The sequence below is a fragment of the Alligator mississippiensis genome, chromosome 14, assembly GCF_030867095.1.
Source record: "Alligator mississippiensis isolate rAllMis1 chromosome 14, rAllMis1, whole genome shotgun sequence".
Classification (NCBI taxonomy): Eukaryota; Metazoa; Chordata; order Crocodylia; family Alligatoridae; genus Alligator; species Alligator mississippiensis.
The window spans coordinates 1048357-1074120 of NC_081837.1; the positions used below are offsets into that span (position 1 = coordinate 1048357).

A 25764-nucleotide genomic window follows, 5' to 3' on the forward strand; every position below is an offset into this window, starting at 1 on the left:
AGGATAAGCTGCACAGGCCCAGCCCAGCACAGCCCAGGAGGGGGGCCTACACTCAATACACCCCCCCAGACTTGCAGCTGCTTGGCAGCTCCCAGGGCCCCCGCAGCAGCATGCACCAGTGATGCTCAGCGTGGCCGCATGGGGAGGAATCGCAGCGCTGTGAAGCTGGGGACTGGGGATAGTCCCGACTGCAGGGGTGTGCAGCTCCCCACCGGAGCCGGCCTGATTCAGGGAGGTGCCAGCTGCCCTGGGCCAGGCAGAAGAGGAAGCCCAGGCAAGCAGAGCCTGGAGGGGGTAAGCCTGGCACCGAAGCCCAGTCTCACTGCAGCACAGAGCAAGCAGGAAAACCACCCCGGCAGCTCAGCCACATGCTCGAGGCTGGGGGAGCGGGCACAGAGGGAGCGGGATCCCATGCATGACTCCCTACAGCCAGAGAGGAGTCCATCACGCCAGGACGCAGACAGATCCAAATTAAAAACTTATTTATTAAATGCTCTCCACCAGTCCCCACTTCCCCAACAGTCACCGGGCCGGAGCGGACACACTCCTGCAGCACGGACGGTTGCTCCGGCCGAGACATCAACACTGCCGCGCCCGGCGAGAGCCGTGCGGGATACACCCGTAATAAAAAACAAGGCTCCGTGCAAACAGCGGACGCCTGGGCCCGGCGTCCCCACCCCAGCAAGCAGCCAACAGCCTGCCATGGCCCAACTGTGCCCCTGCGACGAGACAGTCCTTATGGCGTGGGCCGGGCCAGCTGCGAGGAGGGGCTGCGCTCCCCTCTCCCCAAGGCGGCCAGAGCTGCTCCTGCCCCTTCCCGACCAGCCGGGCACCGGCCTCACTTGCGCCTGCTGAAAATGGACTTCTTGCCCGGGTTCTTCTCGCCCACGCTCAGGCCGATGAGCAGCCGCGCCTTCTCGTCCTCCTCCTGCTGGGGCACGGGCCCGTCCGACTTGCTCTCCGCCTTCCCCCGGGCCTCGGCCCCCGCCGCTGGCTTCAGGCGCAGCTTCTCCTTGATCACCTGCAGAGGTAGGGGCGGCGGGCTCAGGCAGGCCGAGCAGGGCAGGGCGTGTACCAGGCACATCCTAGCACCCCCTGGGGAGCTGGTCCTGGGTCAGGCCCTGGCAGTAGTCCCAGCAAGACTGGCAGCATGGGTCCAGGCCCCGGTGCTTCCTGCAGCACCAGGAAGCCACGGGGACAGGGCTTTCCCCAGCCTGTCCCCACACCCATGCACGAGCCCCGGGCACTTCCCTCAGCCTGGCCAGGGCAGCGGAAGCAGCAGAACTGCCAGCCATAGGCATTGGGCAGGGCCGAGGAGAGAGGAGCAGCCAGTCCCCCATACCTGTGCCACCAGGGCCTTGCGGCTGTCCCGCTTCACCGCCATGGCGAAGTCCAGCCAGGTCCAGGTGTTGTTGTGGTACTCCAGGCACGGCAGCACCAGGTTCAGTTCCCCCCAGTCCACGCTGTTCTTCTCGCCCTGTACGAGGGGAAGACTCGACTTGTCACGCAGCCTGTGGCCAAGCCTGGCTCCACCATCCTCACGCCGCAGGGACGGGGCTCTCAGGAGAGACGCACAGAGCAGATGTGGCCTGCACGCTCCCAGGGGCACAGGCCACAGCAGAGAGGGGGAAGAGCCAGTGCACGTGCCGAGAGGGCTGCGGCTGCCCCGCAAGTGCTGGCGTACGACTCCTCTGCAAGGCCTGGCCCGGGCTGTGCCCCCTCCCTCAGCCAGGGCCCACCAGATGCCCGCCACGAGGGGCACAGACCTTATAGCTGACGCAGAGCGGCACCTGCGGGATCTTGATGTAGATGAAGGAGTTGTTCATGGCGGCGCGCTCCTTCATCTTGTCAATGTCGTCCACGGGATGCTGGGGACAGAGCCAGGCAGAGCCGTGAGCCCGCACTGCGTGGAGGGATAGGGTCTGGAGCCAGGGAGTGGGGCACCGGGCCGGCACCACGCTGCTGCTTTACTGAGCTGCACACCAAGCCCGGGCTCCCCTCTGCCACGTGGCTGCAGTGCCCGAGTCCTCACCGTACAGACCAGGCTTGGCCTGCTAGTGGGGAGGGGTCCTCATGCTGCAGCTGGGGCTGGGGAGGTTGCAGGCCTGCCCCCAAGCAGGACACCAGCCTGAGGAGGCCCCCCAACAGCAGCAGGACCTACCTCGGGTGCTTTGCGGAACGACCTCCTGACCCCCGATGTCCGGTTCAGTCCCTGAGCGACCCCCTTCCCTGGGCCCAGCGAGTCCTCAGCCACCATCAGCTGCCGCGGCTTCACCACAGGCATCCCTGCAGGAGGTGGGCAGGCATCAATGTGGGGTGGGGGGCTGCTGCATGGACCAGCCCAGCCCCCCCGGGCTACCAGCCTGCTTGCCAACCCCCTTGAGCCATGCTGCTCTGGCCATGGCCTCACCTGTGCGCACAGGTCTCTGGTTCCCCCCTCGCCTCGCCCAGCCCTGGCTCCCAGCCCATACGGAGCTCACCCTGAGCCTTCCCCTGTTCTTGGCTGTGTGACCCTGTGTTCGGCTGCAAACACGCGTGGCATTCAGCAGGCGACCCAAAGCCCACTCTGCCACGGGCCTGTGAGTGGTCCAGGCTGCGTCACCTGCAAGCGGCTCCACCTCGCCCCCCAGACCACAGCCAAAGCACCAGGGCAATGCCAGGCTCCAAGAGTCCCTGCCAGACCCAATGTCCCTGCACACAGGTGGGGTCCAATCATGCTCTGCTAGGCAAGAGCACCTGTGCTGCATGGAGCTGGGCATGCAGGACTGCAGCCAGCCCTGCACCCTGCCAGCTCTCACCTGTCGTCACCAGCTTGGACTTGTCCTCCTCGTCGCCCACCTCCTCCTCCTCCACATTGCGCCCAGGGAAGAAGAAGCCCATCATCCTGTGGAAGAACTGGTGGGTGAGCTGGATGGTCAGAGGCACCACGTTCACCTGCGGGAGGAGCAGCAAGTCAGCAGCCAGCACGGGGACCCCAGGCTGCATGTAACCCCTGCCCGCCCTCGCTCCTGGGAGGCTTCAGCCCCGTCCCCTCCAGTGCCTCCTGCTGCAGCTGCCAAGCACCAGCCCAGGAGGACCCGCTCACCTCAAAATGCTCCTTGATGGAGATGCCCCCGACCGGGGGCCGCACCTTGCTGAAGATGCGCAGCGCCAGCTGCCGGCCGGACTGGCAGGAACTCTGAGGCCGCAGCACCACCTGCCGGGCACGGGGGGGAGCACAGGCAGGTGAGGACAGGGGCAGCTCAGCACGCGCCCCCCACATCCTGGGGACGCTCCCCCACCCAGCCTGGCCAGGAGGGGGTCTCAGGCCTCGCTCCCAGGCAGGTGCTTGCCTTGTACACGGCGTTGGGCAGGAGATTATTCATGGTGACCCAGCCCAGCTCCAGGAGATGCTCCGCAGTGTCATCTGATTTGTTCACCTGCAGAACAGCCATGAGTGCCTCTGCCCTGATCGCCCCCACCTGCAGCCCATGCTGGAGCCCAGCCGCCAAGCCGGAGGGATGGCTCGAGCCCCCAGGATGGAGGTACCTTGCTGTAGAGGAAGCGCTGCAGCTCCAACTCAGCGATGCCCAGCTGCCCGTCCTCCTCGGTGAGGCGCCAGCGAGCCTGGGCGAAGTAAAACTCAGTGCGCCGTGCCACGCTCACGTCCTCGAGTTGCTTGCGCAGCTCCATCTTGTTGGCCCGCTGCAGCTGGAAATCCTTGAAGCACCTGCCAAGTGGGCAAGGGGATGCCGTGAAACTGCGGCTCCTGGGAGCAGTGCCGGGGCTGGGGGCAGCCCAGGATAGACTGCCTCTGGGCTCCAATACCTGATAAGGATGTTGAGCTCCTCGCTCTCCAGCTGCAGGGTGGCCTTCTCTTGGCTCAGCTGCTGCTGCAGCTTCTGGTTCAGGTCAAGCAGGCTCTCATTCTTGCTGTCATCCTGCAGAGACTGGATGGGCGACAAGGTCAGGGCCGCCTGTCCTGGCACGGGACCCCCCCAGCCCACCCCCCAGCCCAGGTGGGGCCACACCTTCATGATGGAATACATCTGCTTCTCCAGCTGGCGGATCTGGGCCACATGCTGCCTCACGGCCTCCTGCAAGTGCAGGATGCTGCTGCGCTGTTCCTCGGGGTTGCTGGAGATCTCCAACTGGAACCGCACCCGCTGCTTCTTCTCGCTGTGCTCCTACAGCACAGGGAGAGACGTCAGAGGGTGAGGGGGCCCTATGGGGGCCCTGCACCCCCACCCCACCCTGGCTCCTGCAAGTACCTTGCGCTTGGGCTCCACATGCAGCAGCAGGTTGTTGACAATGTCGAGGATCATGGCGTACTGCGCTGGGTTGGTGGAGATCTCCAGGTCATGGTGGATCAGTGTGAATGTGTCCACAGCACCTGGAAGGAGACCAGAGGGATGGGTTTTGGGGACAGCTGGGGGCAGAGCCACCCTGGCCACAGCCAGAGCTGGGAGGGGGCATCACAGCAGGGGCTGAGGGAGCCCACACCGGGCAAAAACCAGAACCAAATCAGGAAGGGTTGGCAGGCCCCGCTCAGACAGCTCCGGGGACAGGATGGACCAACGTAGGGCCGTCCGGTGGGGACCCTGTAACCGCACCCTCCTGCTTCTTCAGCAGGTCCTCCTTCTCCAGGTGGGCCGGGGTCTCGGGCGGCTTGATCTGGGTGGCCAGCTCTGGGTCGATGTCGTGGCTGTAACTGATGTAGTACATGCGGCAGCTGCACCGGGAGATGATCCTCTGCACCTGCTGGGTCTGCTGGGCTTCCGAGGGCTGGTTCCAGTCTGGGAGCGGGCACAGGGGCAGCCGTCAGGGTGCTGCACCTTGGGCCGGCTGGGGAAGGGCACCGAGGCTGCCCGTCCCCTGCATGCTGAACACACTGCCCAGCATGCAGACTGAGGGGGCAGACCCCAGGCAGGGCAGAATGACGAATGCAAGCCCAACCCCTGCCTCTAGCCCACGCAGGGCCCCAGAGCTCTCACTCGGCTGCACTGACCAGCAAGGAGGCGGCCCAGGAGCCCTCAGCACCCTGAGGAGGGAGCCTGGGGTCCAGCCCAGCCATGCTGGGGCACTGACCTGTGGTGGTGCTGACCATGCCGCCCACGGCTTGCCCGCTCTCCATGAGCTCCTGCACCGAGTCCAGGCTGCGCTGCCGATGCTCCTCGATGTTCTTCACCTGGGGGCAGACAAGGCAGCGGTAATGCTCTGCCCAACCCGGCCCTGCCACCCCAGTCACCCAGGCACCAGCCCCGCAAGGGGCCAAGCTCTTCCCCAGTGGCCAGGGTGGGACCCTCAACCCTGCCCTAGCCAGGGGCTGGTTTGGGCTCCAGGTCTCGCTTCCCTTGTACAGGGGACTGCTGGGGCTTGGTCTGGGCTCACACAGGGACAGGGCAGCCACCCACCTCCAGCCACAGCTGCCCATCCTCCTGCTCCACTGGGCTGCTCTCGGTGGTGGCAAAGTACTGCATGCCATCCAGCAGGCAGGTCCACGAGGTCTTCTGCTTGAGCGTGTCCCCGTACCAGGCGGGGTGGTGTTGGCACTGCAGCAGCTGGGCCTTGGCCGCCGACACGATCACACAGCCCTCTGTCTCCGCCCCACGCAGCACCATCTGCAGCAGGAGCAGCCCCTGAGCGCCGGCCGAGCAGGGACACCCGCCCCCCCAGGTCCCGTAGGCAGCAGGGGAAGAATGCACAGCCCTTAGTCCCCACCCTCCCTAGGGGGGCAGGGGAGAGAGCAGGGCAGGAGCACTGGCTGTGGGGACAGTGCCCAGGGGATTCATAGATTCACAGATGTTAGGGTCGGAAGGGACCTCAATAGATCATCGAGTCCGACCCTCTGCATAAGCAGGAAAGAGTGCTGGGTCTAGATGACCCCAGCTAGATACTCGTCTAACCTCCTCTTGAAGACCCCCAGGGTAGGGGAGAGCACCACCTCCCTTGGGAGCCCGTTCCAGACCTTGGCCACTCGAACTGTGAAGAAGTTCTTCCTAATGTCCAATCTAAATCTGCTCTCTGCTAGCTTGTGGCCATTATTTCTTGTAACCCCGGGGGCGCCTTGGTGAATAAATCCTCACCAATTCCCTTCTGTGCCCCCGTGATGAACTTATAGGCAGCCACAAGGTCGCCTCTCAACCTTCTCTTGCGGAGGCTGAAAAGGTCCAGTTTCTCTAGTCTCTCCTCGTAGGGCTTGGTCTGCAGGCCCTTGACCATACGAGTGGCCCTTCTCTGGACCCTCTCCAGGTTATCCGCATCCCTCTTGAAGTGCGGCGCCCAGAATTGCACGCAGTACTCCAACTGCGGTCTGACCAGCGCCCGATAGAGGGGAAGTATCACCTCCTTGGACCTATTCGTCATGCATCTGCTGATGCACGATAAAGTGCCATTGGCTTTTCTGATGGCTTCGTCACACTGCCGGCTCATGTTCATCTTGGAGTCCACTAGGACTCCAAGATCCCTTTCCACCTCTGTGCCACCCAGCAGGTCAGGAAGAGGACGGGGCGGGGAGCAGGGCAGGGTCCCAGGTACCTGGCAGTTAACCAGCTCAATGAGGCTGTTGCGGTTGAAGATGTCGTCTGTCTGGCAGGCGGCGATGCCGCACAGCTGCTCCGTGGCCCCTGACTCCTCCTCTGTGAAGACCACGAACTTGTCCGTCTCCTCGATGAGTTTTTGCAGCATGTAGGCTCCTGGGGCGAGAGTGGGGTTAGCGTCGCCTGGCGGGGCAGGGGCTCTACCAGCAGGGGCAGGGAGGAGGAGGAGGCTCCTGCCTGGCAGAGCAAGGCTCAGCGGCTCCTGGGACCAGGGCAGGTGCACTCACCCCCCGAGGAGCCCCTCTCAGCGCGGCCCCCGTTGCTGGAGGCACTCGCCCGTGGCTGGGGGGGCGGCTGGGGGGCAGGGGGGCCCCGCTTCAGCTTTTTAGCAGGGAGCTGGGTGTCGATCTTTAACCCCTTCAGCGCCTCAGTGGAGAGGTTCCGCTTGAGCACGGCTGCTTTCTTGTAGCCATCGTAGAGGCCGAAGGCAATGTCGCGGTTCGTGGTGGTCCAGGACGCCCGCAGGTCCACCAGCTGCAGCTGGTGTGTATGGAAGACATCGTCCCCATCCCGGACGGGCAGCTCCTGTGGGATCCTGCAGGTTGGTGCAAAGCCAGACACCCCCCACCCCTCCTCTCCTGCCATGACCTGACTGCACAACTCCCTCCAGCAACGGGCTCAGAGGTCCTGCAGGTCCTGGGGAGGCAGCGTGGCAGCCTTGGAAAGCACCCAAGGGACCAGGGCTCCAGGCCTGGCTGGCAGAGTGGTCGCTGCCTTTTTCTGAACCCTGATAGAGGGCCCACGAGTCCCCCACAAAGATAGGCACTGGCTGCTGACGGCACAGCTGTTCGGCCCTGCTCAGTTCCTCCTGCCCCAAGCACCTGGAGGGTCCCTGGGGAATCAGCCCCCTCCCCATGCTGGTGTCATGGGGTAGTTCACACCCCCTGGGATCCCCCTGCCCTGCGTGATAGTAGCAAAGCAGGCATGGGGGCTGGGGTGGTACCTCCTCGGCAGCGCGGGCACTGTGCCGCTGGTAGGTGAGGCATGACAGGCTCAGCAGGTGGGTCTTCTTCACCAGGGAGTTGAGGCGGTGGTCAGCACTCTCGTCGCAGGTCGAGGCCATGAGGTACACGGTGACAGCGTTCAGGTCGCTCACCATCTGCGTGACGCTCCACTCCGAGATCAGGCGCCGCATCACGGTGCCGGCTGGAGCGAGGACAGCAGTTAGCAGGGAGCCCGAGGCCCAGCCCAGGCCCCAGCCAGCCCCTGGCCCCCGCCTCACCTTGGGGGATGAGCCGCTGAGTACCACGAGTGAAGATGTGCCCCTTGCGGCACTCCACCTGGATCCCTCGCTGCTGCGCAAACGAGGCCCAGTAATGCACCTGCGGGACAGAGACAGGCACTCAGACTGCTGCAGACAAGAGCGCCTCACCTGCCCCCCCGTGGCTCACCCGCACCTGGGTGCAGCCTCACCTGGAGCTGGGGGAAGAGGGCACGGAAGGAGAGCTCCTTGTAGTGCTGCCCCAGCTTCTTCTTGCTGGGCTTAAGGTTGTTGAAGAGCGTCCCGCGGCAGATGGGGCGCGTCACACTGGTCCAGGTGGCCCAGAAGTTCTGCATCCAGCGCAGGGTGCTGCTGTAGAGCAGGATCTGGGGCTGGGAGAGCTCTGGGAGGACACACACGGCACTCGGCATCACTCCCCCACCTCTGCCTGTGGCACCTGAGCCCTCCGGGCACCTGGGATGCACGGCCCACAGGCACCACGGGGTGCTGCCGCGGCAGGAGGGGCACAGGGGATCTCCGTCCCTCCGCCCCCAAACCTCCCCACTCACCCCTGCTGGGCCGGGTGAGGTCCATGTGGATGGACAGGTTGAGGTTGGTGGAGCGGAAGGCACGGTACGAGTCATGCAGCTGCCCTACCAGCACCTCGGGCAGGAACTGTGGGCAGCGCAGCACCACGCCGTGGTGGTCGTGGGGGTTGCCGTGGCAGAGCCACTGCAGGTCTAGGGTCATGCACAGGTCGGGCAGGTGCAGGAAGCAGCAGTCGTCGTACCTGCTCCGGGAGAGATGGGGTCAGGCCTGGCCGCTGCCCTGCCCCATGCTGCCCCTGCCCCACAGCCACACTCACTTGGAAGCCGTGCGCACGTTGACGTCCAGGTCACCCTTGAAGACGAACTGCCCAGGCTTCCAGTGGAAGGAGAGACCACTCCACTCCCAGTGCATGTTCTCCGTGGTGTTGTAGGGGTCCTGCGAGGTGAGACTGGGGGTAAGGGGGGCACGTGGGCTCAGTCCAGGGTCTAGGGCAGGAGGCTGCCAGGAAGACTCACCTCGGTGGCCAGCTGGTGCAGGTTGGCCTGCTCAATGTCCATGTGCCAGTCCCCGTGGAACAGCAGGCGGCTTTTATCCCACCAGGGCAAGGGGGCGCTGGGATCCTCCGAGGGCTTGGTGAGCAGATCCACGCACTGCCCGACCAGGGTCCAGGCCGGGTCCCAGCAGGGTCCCCACACAATGGTATACAGGGCGATCTCGGCTGGGGGTGGGCAGCAACTCAGCACGGCTGCTTCCTGGAAGCCCCCTGTTCCTCTCCAGGGGCTGGGACGCCAAGCCCCAGCCTCCGGCTTGCCCCTCCACCCTCCCCACCCAGCTCAGTGCAGGCGGTGAAGGACTGGGGCTCGTGGGCAGAGCCCTCCCCCCACACCCCCGGCCCACAATGGAACTAAGAGCGCACGGACTGTCACGTCCTGCGTCAGACGCTAGGTCTGTCTTGCCCAGTCTCCTGTCACACGGGGGCAAAGTGGAGGCAGGAAAGAAGAGCAGACTAGGTCCGACTGAGGTTTTTTCGCCCCACTTGCAGCCTTCCGCAAATGAGCACAGGGCCACCCCCATGCCAGAGACCCAACCCCGCGGCACCCGCCTCAGAGCACACTTACAGCGGAAGTCGTGGTAGAACTTGAGGGGTGGCATGTTCCTCTCGACGGTGACCTGGCCCCAGGGTGCCCCCAGCTCCAGCACCTGGCGGAGGCGGGAGCAGGCCTGACCACGCTGCTCTGCCCCAGCCAGCCGGCCCTGCAGCCGCCAGTCCCGGATCTCGAACAGGTAGCGGGGGTAGTCGCGGATGCGCACTGCGGGAAGAGGCAGCGTGTTCCAAGGAAGCAAGGGAGAGGCAGCCACAAAGCCCCCCTCACACCTCCAGCAGAGGCTGGGGACCCCCCAGGAGGGGCAGACACTCACTGAAGAAGGTCTTGACACTGCCCTTCACCATGCGGCACCAGTGAGTAACGAGCTCCAGGCCCTCAGGAGGGAGAGGGCTGACACCATCCAGGTCCCGCATCTGCTCCAGGACGCGAGGGGCGCCATGGAAGGACTCGTCGGCCAGGGCAGCCAGCTGGAGGCCGGCGAGGGTCCAGGTGAGCAGGGCCCGGCGCATGGGCGTGTTAGCATAGAGGCGTCGCGAGCGCTGAATGTAGATCTCGATGTTCTTGCGCTCCAGCGAGGCGTAGAGCTCCTCGATCTTGCGGGCAGGCAGCAGCTCGCCGTGCTGCTTGCGCAGCGCCGCCACCTTGGCGTCCAGCAGCTGCAACCGCTTGGCGCTCTCCTTACTCTCGTCCTTCATCAGCTCGTAGTTGTCCCGCAGCTTCACCTCCAGCACGGCATCCAGGAAGACCCAGGAGAAGCGCTGCACCTTCAGCAGCAAGTCGGGGGGCAGGGCTGGCTGCATGGGGCTACCCCCACGCCCATGCAGCCCCTTCAGCCACTTCTGCACGCCGATGGCTGCGTCCAGAGTGCGGGAGACATCGTACTGGTAGGGGAGCTCCACGGCCACCATGGCACAGGACAGGACCCAGGCACGGTTGCGTAGGGTGCACAGGGCTGGGCAAGCGCAGCGCTGCAGCGTCAGCTCCTCCAGCTCAGGCAGCAGCTGGACCTCCACCTCCTTGAAGCTGAAGATGCTGTGGCCATCAAAGCCAGCTACCACCTCGGGGCAGTACGCCTGCAGGGCGCCACTGTCGTGCCAGCTGGCCGAGGCCTGTTCCGCCGCCAGACTGATGTAGTTGGTGGCAGAGACGAAGGCCGTGAGCTTGGCTGAGCTCAGCTCCATTGTCAGGGAGTGCAGCTGCCTCAGCGGGGCCCCCTCTGCACCAAGGCTCTTTGGGGGGCCTGGGGCAATGTGCCGGGGGCCTAGGGTGCTCTGCAGCACGTTGCAGCAGTGCTGAGCAGCCAGAACGTGTTGGTACAGGTACATGTGGTCAGGCGGGCTCCACCACGCTGTCAGGCCCTCACCACACTGCACCTGCGCAGAGGGAAGCCGGCGCTGGCTCACTGCTCTCCCCAGGGCTCCCGAGGGAGTGAGGGCACTGGCTGGAGCCAGGCACGGTGCCCAGTCCCACTCTGCACAGATGCCTCCCTGCCCCCTGCACAGCACCCAGTGCCAGCACCACCTCCCACGCACAGCCCCATAGCAGCCCTGCCACAGGCTGCGACCAAAACAGCCAGGGCCTCAGCTGAGAGTGCGACCTCAGGCCCTGGCAGCACAGAGGCCAGCCGTGCCCCGATCCATCCAGCCACATGCACCCTGGCTCAGTCAGGTCGGTCTCAGAGCCCTCCCTTGGCCCGAGCTGCTGCAAAGTCTCCCGCTCCCCAACAGGGCCCTGCCTACCTCCAGGGAGCGAGTGCTGCTGTGGTAGGTGAGAGATAGCGCAGAGATGCTCACAGCGGGCCTAGGCACAGCCGGCGCCTTGCAGCATGGCTGCATCTTCTCTGTGATGCTCTTGACCAGGGCCAGCGCCACACCCTGGACGCCAACCGTGCAGCTCTCAGCACTACCCTGCACAGTCAGTGTGTCCAGCCTCACCTCCAAAGCACCTGCACAGAGATGGGGCATCACCCCGGGGCAGGGGGCACTCCCAGCTCGAGGGAGCCAGGATAGACCCTGCCAAGACACATGAGGGACTGCGAGGGGGCGGGCAGGCAGGGGGCAGCAAGGGTGCATGGGCAGCCCAGACACAGCCCCAGCACACCGGACCCGCAGAGGAGGGAGAGTTGCTGGGGGCAGCTGGCAGGAGCCGACAGGGGCGAGGCGCGCAGAACACCACAATCACTCACCCACTAGGCTGGCCAGCGTGAACAGGTTGATGTCCTCCACCTTCAGATCCACTTTCCAGAGCAGACCCCAGGGCACCCCTGGGGAAGGCGGTGGCTCTGTGGGGGGCTCCAGGGCGGCAGGGCCTGGCCGCAGCAGTGCCAGGACCCTGGCAAGGCACTCGGTGCAGGTGTCCGACGACTCCACCTGCAGGCCCCGGAGGCTGCAGTCCAGGAAGAGCGTGTCCGCCTGGGTGCTGGATGTGCCCAGGGGCTGGTTGTAGCTGCCCTGCAGGGGCAAGGCCAGCAGTTATGTGCGAGCAGGTCCTGCCTGCCGCACTGAACACATGGCAGCTAGCCACAGGCAAGTTGTGCATGCTGCCCAGGGGTGGAGGGGAGCGCAGCCCCCCCGCTGCACTCACCTGTAGGCTGAAACAGTCGAGGATTAGGGCCTCGCCCCAGACGTGGGCGCTGGGCGGGTGCAGGGCCCTCTGGATGTGCGAGTCGGGGCCCACACGCCAGCAGAGGTGGTCGACCGTCAGCAGTGCCCGCTGGTGCATGGTCTGGGGGCGCAGGTGCTGGTAGTCTGTGGGTGCGAAGCCAGGATGACTGCAGGCTGGGCCAGCGCATGTTACGTAGGCCACCCAGACACCTCCCCTCCTGGGGCAGTCCCTGGACCTGGATGCCCCCACATGGACAGCCAATGCACTGGAAGGTGCCTCCTCCAGACACCCTCCTAACTGCCAGGCCCATAGGGCTCATCTCTGCAGGACCCCGGGCTGAACTAGGCTCCCCTCATTATGCACCTGCCGCTAGCAAAGCCCTAGCCCCCGTTCCCAACCCTGAGAGAGAAGCCGAACCACATCAGCCAGGTCACAGCTGCTCGCACCTGCTGTGATGGAGTTGAAGCCCAGGGCAAAAGGCGGCGTGTCCCCCAGCTGCACCGAGACGCTGACGTTGGACAGGGAGGCAGAGAGGACAATGGGAGCCAGGATCTGGGGGCAGCTCCTGCCACAAGGTGGGGAAAGACCGAGTGTTAGCGGCACAGAGCCCTGCGGGCCAAGCCTGCCGGGCACCAAGCCTGAAGGAGGCCCCTCTGTCAGGAACATGGCTGGCCTGGCTCCCAGGGCAGTCAGTACAGCCCCAGGACAACCAGCAGCAGCCGGCCAGAGACATGCACACCACGCACCCAACCTGCCCTGCCTGGGGACGGCACTCACCTGCCCTTGGGGCCCTGGTGGGCGGGCAGCGGGTGGCGACCCCGGCTCTCCTGCGCCAGCACGCCAAGCCAGTGCGAGAACTCCTGGTGTCGGTAGTGGACGATGCAGGTGTTGAGCAGCACAGCGGCCGACACGTCAATGGCCGTGACCTGGCAGCAGGGAGGGAGGCGAGAGTGGGATCCACCCCCCAGCTCCACACACGGAGCCAGAACCAGGCAGTGAAGAAACAGGGGTGCGGAGGGGCAGGGAGTCCGGGCACAAGCAGGCACTGAGGCACACTCACCTGGACACTGGACTTCAGCGAGCTCAGGCACACGATGCGCTGGCGGCTCTGGGACAGCAGCAGGCCATCTGCAGGAAGAGGGGGCAGCGGCGGGTTAGCTGGGCCAGGGCTGCAGCCACCCACTGCGCATACACCACATGAAGCCAGGAGAGGAGGTCCCTGCGCGAGAGTCCCCCGGGCTGAGCCCACCCTGCGCCTGCCCTGGAGCCCGCCTGGCACTCGCCTTCCAGCAGCAGCTCCACACTCATCTGGTCCAGGTCAGAGACCGGCGTGAAGCTGCGCAGCGGGTGCTGCTCCTCGTCGCGCTGGTACAGGAACTGCAGCAGCTTCAGGGTCCACGTGAGGTGCCTGCAGCAGCCGGCCCCGGGTGCAGGGCGTGAGGGGAGGGCCTGTCGCACCACTGCCCCTGCCGCCCTGCCTCCCTGCCTCCCAGCCCAGCGCGCACCAGCTGGCGGTCTCCTCGTCTCCAAGGGGCAACTGCCTGCTGCCCCCACCCCTAAGACCACACTCATTCTGCCCCAGAGCCGCTGCCTGGCTCTGCACAGAGCCCCCTGGGGCATTCTTGCCTGCCACAGGCTCACAGCCAAGGAGGATAGGCAGAAACCAGGCACCACGGGCAGAAGAGCCCCTGCACCAGGGACAAGTAGCACAACAGCCCCTGCAGGCACAGGCACTGGACCCATTCTCTGCCCCACCATTACCTCTTCTGGCTGTTCATTGACAGCACCACGCTAGTGCTCTCCAGCTGCACCTTCACCTTGTTGGGGATGAGCTGCAGGGCACCCACACCCAGAGAAGACAGCGCTGTGGGAGCTGCCTCAGGGCCTGAGAGGGGCACAGTCATAAGCCATCGAGCCTAGAGCTCCCCGCTCCTCCCTGGTAGCATCCAGCCCTACTGCCCCCAGCCCAGCTCCCACCACACCCCTAGGGCCGCAGAGAGCCCAGGGGGCCCCAGGTACCCATTCCCCACCCCCACCGCCTCCCCAGGTATGAAGACCAGACCTGGGGCAGGGTCAGCAGGTGGGTCCCTGGCGCGGCTCCGTCTCTCGCTGTGGGCCACCCGGCGCAGCAGCTCGCTGCTGAACAGCCCCTCGTGCAGCTCGGCCTGCAGAGTCCACACGCCCAAGCTGATGCCCGTCAGCTGCCGCTTGCTCAAGCTGACCTGCACAGAGAGGGAGAGCGCCAGCGCCAGCTCCGCCAGGCACGTGTCATCCTGTGGGGGGAAAGGAGGGAGTCGAGGAGCCTGCCAACCTCCCAGGGGAGGCCCTGCTCAAGGCAGAGCTTCCTGCCTGCCCTTCCCCTGCCCAGCAATGCCTGAGCACAGCCTGGTCTCAGCGCCCAGCGCAGGCCACCGCAGCATCCTGCCGCCCCTCCCGGGGACCAAGCCCTGCCCCGTCCTCTGCTGCGGGTTTCGTGTCCAGCTGGCACCTCCCACTAGAGGAGCCCACGTGCTCCGGAGCCGGCTCCAGGTCTCCTGGTGCCACAGCCTCAGCCGCGCTCGGCAGGGACGGCAGCAACGGTGCGGTTCCTCCCAGAGCTCCAGCTGCAGCCCCAGCCTCCTCCCCAGGGGCCCAGGCCCCGACACTCACCAGCTGGCTGCTCCTCAGCACCTTGCTGTTCACCTGCGTCAAGGTCACCTCGCAGTCCAGGCTGGGGGGCAGCAGAAGGGAGATGAGCCCCACCTGCCTCCACTGCTGCCCCAGGCAGGCCCTTCCCTGCCCCAAACCCGAGCTACCGCCGCTGCAACGGGGAGCAGGCTGCCACGGCGCGTTCTTGGGCAGAGGGCACCTGACCCACCCTCAGGAGGGCCCGCTGGGTACCAGCACGGTCCAGGTCCCCGGGGAGAGGGCTCCAGGACCACCACCGCGCGGCCTCGAGCGGCAGATGGGCCAAGCGGTGGCCGTGTGCTGCCCAGCAAGGAGGGGTCACGTGCGAGGTGGGGGCTGGGCAGGGCTCTCCTGGTTGTGGGCAGCTGACCCCTGGCCCCCGCCCGCCGCGTTACCTCCTGCCGTCGCTGTCCAGCAGGAGCCGGGTCCTGGTGACCTGGATGTGCCAGAGCGACTCGGAGGTGGCCATGTGCAGCACCATGATGTTGACGGAGTCCACGTGCACGGAGACGAGCTGAGGACAGGGAGGCAGTGAGGACGGTTGGGGGGAGCCCCCCGCCCCCCCAGCACCCCTGCTCCTCCAGGCCTCACCTGGCTCAGGACTCGCAGCAGGGAGGGCTTCACGGGCAGCTCCCGCTCGCCCTCCTCACCGCCGCCATCCCCGGGAGCCGCGGGGAACGGGGGCAGGCGCCCGGGGGCCTTCTGCAAGTCCAGGCGGATCCGCACCTCCCCGAAGCACAACGCCAGGTAGCGCCTGGACGGGGAAACAGCGCCAGGCCGTGACTACGGCTCCCCCCGGGGCGGCCCAGCCACCCACGGGTGCTCCCACGTGCTGCCCGGCGCAGCCCCGGTGCCAGGGCCGGCGGAGCCCCCGGCCAACGCAGCGGGGATCCCGGGGTACGCACGGCAGGTCGTGGCTCAGCAGCTTGCTGGAGATCCAGACGCTGTCGATCTCCTGCGGGGGGACAGAGGCGAGTCAGCGGGCTCTGCCGCCCGACCGCGCTGCTTTCGGGAGGGCGCTGGGAAGGGGGGGGGCAAGGCCCGGTACCCACCACGACCCGCTGCTCCTGCGGGAACTCGAGGCTGATGTTGCGGAGCCGCAGGAAGCCGCCGACCCGCAGCTCGGCGCGGAGCCGCCGCCGGCACCAGCGCACGGCCAGGCGGCACAGCAGCCACCTGCGGGCGCAGCGCGCGTCAGCGCCGGCCACGGGCACCCCGAAACCTGCTCCCCCCGTGCCCCCCTGGCACCTGCGCCCCAGCCACCCCCCATATTCCCTCCAGCACCTGCACCCCGGGCACCCCCCATGCCCTCCTGGCACCCCACGTATCCCCTCCAGCACCTGCACCCCATGCCCCCCTGGCACCTGCTCCCCGGGCCCCTCTGGCACCTGCACCCTGGTCCCCAGGCACCGGTGGTCCCCCCCGCACCTGCAGCCTGGGCCCCGGGCACCCCTAGCACCGCCCCCGCCCCCCCGCACTGGGCGTGGGCGGGCGGCGGCAGGACCCAGGAGGCGCCCGGGTCGGGGGTCGCGCCCGCCCTCACCGCGCCAGCAGCAGCAGCGCGCCCAGCGCCAGCGCCAGCCCGAGCAGCGCGGCGGGGAGCGGCGGCGGCGGCAGCATGACGCCCCCGGGCCCGCCCGGCCCCCGCGCCTGGCACCGGCCGCTCCGTCCGCCACGGGCCCGGCGCCGCCCGCGGGCCGACCGGCAGCGCGCCCAGAGTGCGGGCGGGCCGAGCGTGAGCGCCCCCGGAGTGAGCGTCACCTGCTGCGCCTGCGCCACGGGGCGGGGCCTGGCGGGAGGGGCGGGGCTAGAGGGGGCACGTGTCCTGGGCTCGGCGAGGCCGGGCTGGTTGTTGTAGGGCGCCGGGCAAAGGGGGCTTTCCACCCTCCCGGGGGCTGGAACCGGACAGTGGTGCAGGGGCGCCCTGCATGTTGCCCCCCTCCTTGCCCATGCACCACCCGAGCCTTCCTCCTCCTGGCAGCTCTCCAGGGGCCATAATTCACCAGAGCCGGCCGCTTTGTCCCGCGAGCACAGGCCAGGCTGGCGTGCCCCAAGCCGTGCCGTGTCCCAGAGGCCAAGTGGGAACCTCTCCTTTTAGGTGTCGGACGCAGGCAGACGCTGCGAACTTGACCATCCCTGGCTGCAGCCTGGGCTTTGCCCCCTCCAGACCCCTGACAGAGCAATGCTGAGGGGCTCGTGGAATAGAGGCTCAATTGTGTCATTTAAACCCACCTAACCCGCACTTGTCCCCTCTTCCAGCCCAGCTTCCCCTTCCTGGTATCAGCACAGCTCCTTTTCTGAGCCCATGTGACATGAAGGAAGTTCTCTGCAGTTTCTTATCTTGCAGCCACTGCTGTTTTTTGGCTGAGCTGTTGCTTTTATTGTTCTGCTTATGAAGGGAGGGCGCACCACCCACCCACACCCCTCCCACAGGAGCTGTTGCTGAGTGTGATGCTTGGAGGGGAGCAATTCTGTCCCCGTGCACATAGGAGCAGAACAAAACTGCGCGCGCCCTTAGAGAAGTAAATTCTTTTATGGCCGAGCTCATCAGCAGTTCGCCCCAGGACGTGTCTGTGCATGAACGTCAGCAATACAGAACTCACAGAGACAAACAAATGAAACCGTGACAGTGAGAACAGGCTCGCTGCAAGGTGATGAAAGCAAGTCACGAATGGTCCCTTTTTCTGTGGGAGTTTGGCTTAGCACCTCTGCAGGAGGGGGGAACCTGCTGTGAGAGGAGCCTGTTGCAACAGATGGAGCCTAGACCAACAGGGATAACGAGACCCAGGCAAGGAAAGAGAAGGGGAACAAGGGCTCTGTTCCCTGGCCTGTGCCCAACTGCTCCAGCAACTGAGAGCTGCTGCAAAGGCTCCTGGAAGCAGAAGGTCCCTACAGGAGCTGAACACTTGTGGTAAAGGTACTGCAACGCTGGGAAGCTCCAGCACAGTCCGTCATAACTCAGAATGGTAGGGATCCATTCTCAGCAGCTCGCTGGGTTTCATGAAGATCCCTTCCATGACCTTCCAGTAGTTGTTCTGGTTAGAGTAGGACATGCCGTGCACTTCCTTCTGGCCGTGGATGGGCCGTCCATACTGCTCCCCAGTCACAGAGAGGAAGACGTCAGTGGAGGAGTGCTTGAACCGCACCTCGCTGTCACGCGCCCAGTACGGCCCGCTGCACACCACCGTCCAGTCATCCAGGTAGTCTCCCTCGCCGTCCTCCCCAAACGCGCTGACCTCCTGGAACAAATGCAGCAAGAGTACAAGGCGTTGACACGTTAGCCATGGCCTAGGGCAGAAACATTCGTACTCGTGGCGTGGGCTGGATGCAGTCTTGGAAAACGAGCTCCAAAACCCCGACCAGGGGCTGAATATGCGGCTCTGCATCAGATGTAAGGGGCATGCCCCCATGTTCCTCCTCCCTCCCCACAGGGACATCATCATCTTGTCCAGTTGGGAATGCAGCTCAGCCCCAGGATAGCTTCACAGCTGTGAACACAGGCAGCACTTCCCCAAGAACCTGCCTTTCCAAAGCAGCGACTAAGCGCCTCCCCTTCCCTCTGCTGCAGGGAGAGCACGCAACCCTGTCCCCTGCCCTAGGTCTGCAAAAGCACGATCCCGCCGTCACAGGAAATCACCAGTCCAGCTATCAGCCAGACCTGGACTCATCTTGCTCACGTCCAGGCAGAAGCACCAACCTCTCGCTGAGGAGAGACATGTGTAGGTGAAGGCCAAGCCAGCCCCTCGGCAGGGAACGGGAGCAGCGTGCGGAGGCGGCCGCCGGGTCCGACCTCCAGGACTTACCTGGTTGCCTGAGAGGGGCGAGGTGAAGTGGTGGCTGTGCAGGTTCCTCCCCGTGTTGATGTGGGTCAGCCGGATGGACTGCCCGCACTTCACGGGCGTCCCCCTCCCGCACACCGTGGAGGTCTTTCCCCGAATCCTCCAGTAGCTGTTGCTGTCGTCCACGGCCGAGACGCCCGTCACCGACTGCTGCCCGCTGCCTGAGCGACCGAAAGGGAAACCGTGGGATCTCCATCGCCGGAGGCGCTCAGCAGCGATGCCCCTGCTCCGCCCCGGGCTGGGCTTTGCCAGTTGCCACGTGGGGACGGGGAGCAATTTGTTCCCCTCCTGCTACTAGGTGTATGGGCGGGGAGAGGGGGGCATTTTCCCCTCTCCCAAAGGCACCCAGTGCGGCTGCAGCCCAGACTGGGGACGGCGCTGCCCCTCCCCCCCCCCGGCCCCGATCCCCAGTGCCCCCCCCCCCCGGCCGGTACCGGATCCGTAGCGCACGTCATGCGAGTGCAGCCGCACGTTGTGGCGCACGTTGAGCAGCTTCACGACAGAGCCGCAGGTGACGGCGTCGGGCTCGGAACCACCGCCCGCCGCCGCCGCGCCCAACCCCAGCGCCAACCCTAGCGCCAGCTCCGCCAGCAGCAGCAGCCGCATCCTCCCCCCCGCCGCCGGAAGCGGAAGCGGCCCCGCCGCGCCGGAACCATAGAGTGCGACGGACGGAAGGGCCGGAAACCCCGTGGAGGGTGGGGGCCGGAAGCGGAAGTGAGGCTGTCTCCGCGCTGGGAGGGCGCGGCTCGTCTGCTCCCCTCTCCGCAGCGGCGGAGGCCTCCATTTTCCCTTCGGCCCCGAGCGGCAGGTGAGGCCGCGCGCGGGGCTCCGGCGGGGGCGGCGGCGGCTTCGCCTCCCCTCGGCCACGGCCGCGGGCGTGTCCCCTCGCGGGGCGGCCGGGGGGCACTGGTTGCCGTGGAAACCGGGGGTGGGGTTGCCGTGGAAACCGCGGGGGCGAGCGAGGGGGCCGCACGAGGCCTCGGGGTCTGCCCACCAAGCCCCGCAGAGAAACAGCCCGGGCCCGGGGCGCCGCCGCCCCCCCTCCCCCCGGGACACAGGGCCGCCTCTCGCTGCCCGTGAAGGCCTCTGGGTTACTCCACGGCCTCCCCTTCGTCCGGCTACGTCACGGCCCCGGGCCACGGGCCTCAGCCGCCGCCCCGACACGGGCGGGCGGGCGGGCGGGGCGGCCAGGCCGCCCGGGCACTCGGCGTCGCTACGGGCACGCGGCGCGGCCTGTGTCCCGTGGGCCGGCCCCCGCGCCCCGGGGGGTCCCGGGCCCGAGCCCTGTTCTGCGCGCCTGCGGGTCTCCTGTCCGCAGCACCGGACACGGGGTCTAGTGGGCTGCGCTCCGCGGAGACCGGGCCAGGTGCGGACCCTCGCCTGCCAGCATGGGGGTATGCGCAGTTGTGCGCCGTAACGTGCATCGTGTGCACCGGAGCATTGTGCGCAGTTGCGCACCATAACATTATGAATGGTTGTGCACCATAATGTGCAGTTGTGCACTGTACCATTGTGTGCAGTTGCGCACCATAGCGTGCAGTTGCGCACCGTAGCATTGTGCGCAGTTGCGTACCATAGCGTGCAGTTGTGCACCATAACATTATGCATGGTTGTGCACCCTAATGCGCAGTTGTGCACTGTAGCGTTGTGCACAGTTGTGCACCATAGCATGCAGTTGTGCACCGTAGCATTATGCACAGTTGTGCGCCATAGCATTGTGCACAGTTGCGCACCATAGCGTGCAGTTGTGCACCGTAGCGTTGTGCGCAGTTGCGCACCGTAGCGTGCAGTTGTGCACCGTAGCGTTGTGCGCAGTTGCGCACCGTAGCGTGCAGTTGTGCACCGTAGCGTTGTGCGCAGTTGCGCACCGTAGCGTGCAGTTGCGCACCGTAGCGTTGTGCGCAGTTGCGCACCGTAGCGTGCAGTTGCGCACCGTAGCGTTGTGCGCAGTTGCGCACCGTAGCGTGCAGTTGCGCACCGTAGCGTTGTGCGCAGTTGCGCACCGTAGCGTTGTGCGCAGTTGCGCACCGTAGCATTGTGTGCAGTTGCGCACCATAGCGTGCAGTTGTTCACCATAACATTATGCATGGTTGTGCACCATAGCGTGCAGTTGTGCACCGTAGCATTGTGCGCAGTTGCGCACCATAGCGTGCAGTTGTTCACCATAACATTATGCATGGTTGTGCACCATAGCGTGCAGTTGTGCACCGTAGCATTGTGCGCAGTTGCGCACCGTAGCGTGCAGTTGTGCACCATAACTTTATGCATGGTTGTGCACCATAATGCACAGTTGTGCTCCGTAGCATTGTGCGCAGTTGCGCACCATAGCGTGCAGTTGTGCGCCGTAGCATTGTGCGCAGTTGCGTACCATAGTGTGCAGTTGTGCACCGTAGCATTGTGCGCAGTTGCGCACGATAACAGAGCTGCTTGGCTGGGATGGGCTAGTGCCCAAGTCTGCCCAGGCACTTGGGCGTCTAATGCCCCTGAAAGCAGGGGTGGCCCGTGCGGCTCTTGGCTCCCTTCCTCCTCCTCTGTCCCGGGACACAATCCACAGCACCTAGAGCTGCCGGGTGCAATATTCCCGACCCAGTCTGCGCGTGGAAAGCCAAAGCAGCTGCTGTGCGCGCTGCTTCCTTCCGGCGGAGACAGCCTGTGGGCTCTGGAAAGCTGCCAGCATGGCCTTGAGCTGAGCAAAACACAAGTGCCTCTGGCCAGAAGCGAGGTGTGATGTTCTGTCTCCTGCTTCTCGCATCGTGCGTTGAGGTTGGGAAGGGCAGGGCTCCAAGGGGAGCGGGGGGGTCGCGCATTTTCGTTGCCTGTGTCGGTGTGTCTTGGGCGGCGGGCAGCTTACTTCCAGCCTGTTCTCGGTGCGCCTAGCAGATGGTTGGTAATCTCGTTATTTTAAACAAATAAACGGCCTCGCTTGTTGGTCCCACCTAGCTGAGCTGCCCGTGTGTTTCTGGCCTCGGTTACCTTGCTGGTCCAAGCCAACTCTTTCTTCCTCGGTGTCAGTTACCGCTGCTGCACCTGTGTCACAAAGCAGGCCTGCAGCACGCCCCTTTGGGCTTCGCTTTGTCTCCTGGGCCTGCCCAAGCAGGGCCCCCCGCCAGCCCATTGGGGAGATGGCCTTCTGCACATGTTCCCAAGATCTCTAATGTGTCGGTCTTCCCCAGCGTAGACCGCACCATACGGCTCACTCCAGTGTCTCCAGCGCAGCCGCTTTGAGATGCAGGCCTCGTTCTTGGCCACCTTGCACAGCCCAGCATCACTTAGACACTAGGATTTGTTGAGCAGCTTTCCCCCTTCAACGCAGTATTAGTCTGGGTCTGATTCTCCATCTCCATGGCAATAGCCCAGCTCCTCTCCATTTCCCAAGCATATCTCTGCTTGTTGGCATTGATGCTGCCCTTGAAGTGAATGGAAATGGAGCTGGGTGCAAGTAAACCTGGTTCAGAGTGGCTTTTCTGGATCTACCGGCTGGGTGTGTTGATAAATATGCTGAGCTGAGCTGAGGCGCTTCTGCTGTCTAGACAGGCTGGAAGCAAAACTGGCCTGCAAAGGATGCTGCCACTAGGAAACTGCAAGCCTCCCTCAGTGGTTAGCAGGAGGCCACTAACTGTGTGACAGTTGAGTCCTTGGGACAAAGGATGCAAAGACAGGACCAGGAGGGCAGGTTATGGGTTAATAACAAGGGGTCCCGGGGGGAGGACAGTGGGCAGAGAGCTCTAGCCAGCACCCGCCGCCACTTAAGCATATCTGTGCAGGCTGTGCAGCAAAAATGCCCAGGGTCATGCACAGATGATGTGTGTGTGAATGGGAACCACAGGGCAATGGCCTGTCTGGGCACAGAGACGTGTTGTTCTAGCCCCAGGTGGTGGCTGCCTGTCCTTGTCTCTAGCGCGTTGTAAACAGATGCTGGCGGGAGCCCAGCAGTCCTCGCGCAGTGCTGGCCTGCGGAACGCAAGCTGCAGTCTGCTGCTCTGATCTCAGGCCGGCTTTCCTGCGTCTCTGCAGCAGGTGTTCCTGTGTGGAGACCTGGGCCGGTGCATTGCTGTGCAGAGGCTTGGGGCAGGTCTCCAAGGACAGACGAGGAAAAGGTCTCAGCTTTTGGGTCAGCAGCTGCAGGTGTGGGACCAGCATGTCTGGGGACAGGCGCAAGCCAGATGCATGGCATGACTGCCCTTCCCTGCCGTCAGAACCGCAGTCAGTTGTCCTGGGCGCTGCTGCTTTTCTCTGCAGCAGGGGAAGGCGATTGCAGGTGCTGTTGAATGCCTCTGGGTGTCCCAGGCATTGTCACCTGTGGTACTGCAGAGCTCTGCCCCTTGGCTCCTCTCCCCACGCCTTTCCCAGTGCGGTGGGGTGTTAGCGTGTTGGGTTTTTTTCTCTTTCTTTCTTTTTTTTTTCCGTTTGCACTTCTAAGCTGAGCTGCTCCTGGCTGTGTTTTCCCCAACATATCGAGGTGGAATTCGGCAGGGAGGACTCTGTTTTTGGGTGGTTCTCTTGTCTTGAGGTTACTTTTTGGAGTACAGAAATGACCTGCCTTTGGAAAGGGGTGTGAGCTGCACTGCCGGGAGCTGGAGGAGAGGGAAGGGTGGTGTTGTGAATGTGTGGCTTGCCCTCGTGTGTGGGTGTGTCCCGGGGCTCCAGGGCTACCAGAAGGCCTTTGGTAGGGTGATGGCAGGCAAAGCCTGGGTCACACACACAAGCCAAGTCCTATCTTCTCCAGTGCTTGTCCAGTCCCTTGGTGCCAGTCCTGCCAGGTTTTCCTGCCCTGTTGTGGTGATATCCAGCAGCTCACCACAGGGCAGGGGTGGTGTCAGGGGACTCTGCACCATGTCATGTCCAGCCCCCTGAAGCACTGTTCCCTTTGGGGCCTTTCAGTGGCCCCTTCCCCCTACCTGCTTTGCTGGCAGTCTTTGGGGGGCTCTTTTGATAGGATTATGGCAGCAGCATGCCATGTCAGGCTCCCCTGGACCTCAGGAACCAAGTGAGGGCTAATCCTGATAACTCTGTAATTGCTCGGGCTGCATACATCAAGCAGCACTTTGCCGGTGCCAGCACGGTGCTGCTCTGCTGGATGAGCAAGGGGGCTAAATGAGACAGATGGCTTCAGCTGCGCATGGGGCCCTGCTTCTGCCACCTACGGGAGTTCAGCGCTGTCACGACTGCTCCTTTGATCTGGCGTCTCTTGCTTGCCGAGGCTGAGCTGAAGGCAGCTCAAGCCCCCAGCTGCTTTCTGATTTGCATAATCCATGGCAAGGGAGGTGTTGGTGCAGGACAAATTATGGGTCATTCTGCATCCTTCAGCAGTGGTTTGGAGTCCTGCTGCCTTCACTCTCCCTCGGGAAATTGTTTCCTGTTCCCTTGGCTGGGTTTGACTCACCCTTCCTCATTACCAGGAAGAGTCCCTCGGAACTGCAGCCATGTCCGACTTTGTGGAGAGCGAAGCCGAGGAGTCAGAGGAGGAGTACAACGAGGACGGAGAGGTGGTTCCTAGAGTCGCCAAGAAGCTCGTAGAGGAGGATGATGATGGTGAGTCGTCTCAGCTGCCCCGTGCCCAGCACCTGTTGCAGAGTTCTCAGCATGCTCTGCACTGGCACAGACTCTTCCTGGTGCCAGTGCTGTGCACCAGTGGGTTCCAGCACCAAAGGGCCAGAGAGAAGGAGGCCTTGGTGCTAAGTCTAGCCTGTCCTGAGGCCGCATAAGGCTGCAGTCTCTTAGGAGACAGGCGAGTGCATCCCCCGACAGTGGGGAAGTCTCCTGGTGGTTGTCTCCGTGGGGGAATTTATTGGCAGAACTGCACCAAGCTATGGTGGCAGAGATGCCAGCATCGTTCTCGTGTGCACACCGACTCTGTAGGAGTGCAGTTGCAGTGGTCTGGGCCTGTCAGCATCCTTCTTGTGTCCATCAGCCCTTTGTGTATCCGTGGCCTTGCCCCTTGGTTGGCGAGTGGGGATGACATGATAACACAGTAGTGCAGCAAGCAGGACAGGCTGCAGTTTGTGCCAGTGGCAGCAGGGTAGTGCTCACCTTCGCATGGAGTCCGAAGTGCACCTCCTATTCCCAGTGTATGTTTCAGCCTGCGGAGGCCCTTGCAGTGACCTGGGAAGGGGAAGCTAACCAGCACCAGCAGCCTCAGCCCCCACCCCCTTTCAGAGCCTAAGTAACAGGCTTTGGTGTGTCTCTGGGCCTCACTGGCAGGGGAACCATGGGGGGCTCTGGAGTCTCAGGCCTTCCATTTAGAGCCCAGGCTCCAGCCTTCAGGCAGGTGCAACAAGGGGCTGTCAGCCAGGGAAGCTCAGCTCAGAAGCATCTGCAGCTCCTCCAAAGCAGGTCAGCAGTAAGACTTCCAGGGATGCAGCTCCATGCACCAGACTGAGCCCTGTCAGGGGCTGACTTGGGCAGTGTCTGCTCAGGTCCCCTTTCTGGATGCCCTGAGAGAGTTCCTAGAGCCTGGTTGGGGGCCTCCTGCCTGCCCCTGAAGCTTTTCTTGTCCTCCATCACAGATGAGGAAGAGGAGGAGGAGAATCTTGACGACCAAGATGAACAGGGCAACCTCAAGGGGTTTATTAATGATGATGATGACGAGGAAGAGGAGGAGGAGGAGGAAGCCAGCGACTCTGGGGACTCAGAGGATGATGTTGGCCATAAAAAGAGAAAGCGCAGTAAGTTGCCTGAGCTGTGGTCTGTGACAGTGCCCATGGGCCTCAGCTCCTTGGGACTGGGGGTTCCTCTGTGCCCTCTTCCTCCGGCCTGATCAGCACTGGGGCTGGCCAAGCCACCACCCTCTGCAGCAGTGTGAGTCTTTTACAGGGGGAGTGTAACCTGCTCTGCTTTCTCCTGACAGCTTTTGACGACCGCCTGGAGGATGACGATTTTGACCTCATTGAAGAGAACCTGGGTGTCAAAGTCAAAAGGGTGAGTGGTATTTTCATGCTGATGCTTTGCGCGGCAGGCTGAGATATGGGCTTGGCTCATGAAGGGAAGGGAGAAGGAAAAGAGGCAGCGAACTTCCTGCTAGGCTGTGGTAAAGCCGGATGCATGGAATTGTTGCCTTCCTTCCTGTACTGCAAGGAGGATGGGGAGCCGTATGTGCAGTGTTCTGGGCCAGAGTCCTAAGGGTCTTTCCCCTCCCTTACCCCCTCAGCCCCCCCCACTAATCCCCCTCAACCTGAGGCCCTTTCCAGCTCCCATTCACCCAGCTGGCAGGACAGAGTAGC

General features: G+C 64.2%; 3 protein-coding genes across 4 annotated transcripts in view; 1 reads left to right on the plus strand and 2 right to left on the minus strand.

Annotated features, from left to right (window-relative positions):
• Nucleotides 1–465: 465 nt before the first annotated feature.
• BLTP2 (bridge-like lipid transfer protein family member 2) lies at nucleotides 466–16423 on the minus strand. 2 transcript variants are annotated; one of them, XM_059717286.1, is made up of 39 exons: nucleotides 16249–16418; nucleotides 15758–15881; nucleotides 15611–15660; nucleotides 15297–15459; nucleotides 15101–15219; nucleotides 14688–14748; nucleotides 14101–14311; nucleotides 13800–13923; nucleotides 13322–13446; nucleotides 13099–13166; nucleotides 12816–12964; nucleotides 12485–12603; nucleotides 12018–12181; nucleotides 11620–11884; nucleotides 11174–11379; nucleotides 9748–10807; nucleotides 9447–9638; nucleotides 8844–9046; nucleotides 8645–8763; nucleotides 8349–8569; nucleotides 7992–8182; nucleotides 7801–7900; nucleotides 7522–7724; nucleotides 6806–7103; nucleotides 6517–6674; nucleotides 5394–5600; nucleotides 5068–5167; nucleotides 4593–4775; nucleotides 4251–4372; nucleotides 4011–4166; nucleotides 3808–3929; nucleotides 3529–3709; nucleotides 3333–3419; nucleotides 3086–3196; nucleotides 2799–2934; nucleotides 2162–2286; nucleotides 1767–1868; nucleotides 1343–1477; nucleotides 466–1021 (listed from the first exon to the last, which is right to left on the minus strand). In XM_059717286.1, the coding sequence occupies exons 1-39, from the start codon at nucleotides 16323–16325 to the stop codon at nucleotides 839–841; spliced, it is 6720 nt and encodes a 2239-aa protein (XP_059573269.1). In that variant the 5' UTR covers nucleotides 16326–16418; the 3' UTR covers nucleotides 466–838. The 2 variants fall into 2 exon arrangements, with proteins under 2 accessions (XP_059573269.1, XP_059573270.1); XM_059717287.1 differs by lacking the exons at nucleotides 466–1021; nucleotides 1343–1477; nucleotides 1767–1868 and having other exon boundaries at nucleotides 2168–2286; nucleotides 2799–2884; nucleotides 16249–16423.
• Nucleotides 16424–17219: 796 nt separating this feature from the next.
• SDF2 (stromal cell derived factor 2) lies at nucleotides 17220–19181 on the minus strand. Its single transcript, XM_014594472.3, has 3 exons — nucleotides 18979–19181; nucleotides 18509–18705; nucleotides 17220–17944 (listed from the first exon to the last, which is right to left on the minus strand). Exons 1-3 carry the CDS (start codon nucleotides 19148–19150, stop codon nucleotides 17657–17659), a joined length of 657 nt encoding a protein of 218 aa, XP_014449958.1. The 5' UTR covers nucleotides 19151–19181; the 3' UTR covers nucleotides 17220–17656.
• Nucleotides 19182–19256: 75 nt separating this feature from the next.
• SUPT6H (SPT6 homolog, histone chaperone and transcription elongation factor) overlaps nucleotides 19257–25764 on the plus strand; it is a 28509-nt gene continuing 22001 nt past the window's right edge. The window contains exons 1-4 of the mRNA XM_059717288.1: nucleotides 19257–19352; nucleotides 23944–24076; nucleotides 25051–25209; nucleotides 25392–25462. Coding sequence (XP_059573271.1) covers nucleotides 23968–24076; nucleotides 25051–25209; nucleotides 25392–25462 — 339 coding nt within the window. The 5' untranslated portion in view covers nucleotides 19257–19352; nucleotides 23944–23967. The remainder of the gene's footprint in view (nucleotides 19353–23943; nucleotides 24077–25050; nucleotides 25210–25391; nucleotides 25463–25764) is intronic.

Bases quoted from the DNA above. Each gene is read 5' to 3' on its own strand.
- SDF2 (XM_014594472.3), bottom strand. From the start codon at position 19,150: ATGCGGCTGCTGCTGCTGGCGGAGCTGGCGCTAGGGTTGGCGCTGGGG. The intron at 18,706-18,978 runs GTACCGGCCGGG...TCGGTCGCTCAG, and splicing joins TGACGTGCGCTACGGATCCG to GCAGCGGGCAGCAGTCGGTG. The intron at 17,945-18,508 runs GTAAGTCCTGGA...CATTTGTTCCAG, and splicing joins CGCCCCTCTCAGGCAACCAG to GAGGTCAGCGCGTTTGGGGA.
- BLTP2 (XM_059717286.1), bottom strand. From the start codon at position 16,325: ATGCTGCCGCCGCCGCCGCTCCCCGCCGCGCTGCTCGGGCTGGCGCTG. The intron at 8,764-8,843 runs GTGAGTCTTCCT...CTCACCTCGCAG, and splicing joins TGCACCAGCTGGCCACCGAG to GACCCCTACAACACCACGGA. The intron at 4,167-4,250 runs GTACTTGCAGGA...CCTGTGCTGTAG, and splicing joins ATGTGGAGCCCAAGCGCAAG to GAGCACAGCGAGAAGAAGCA.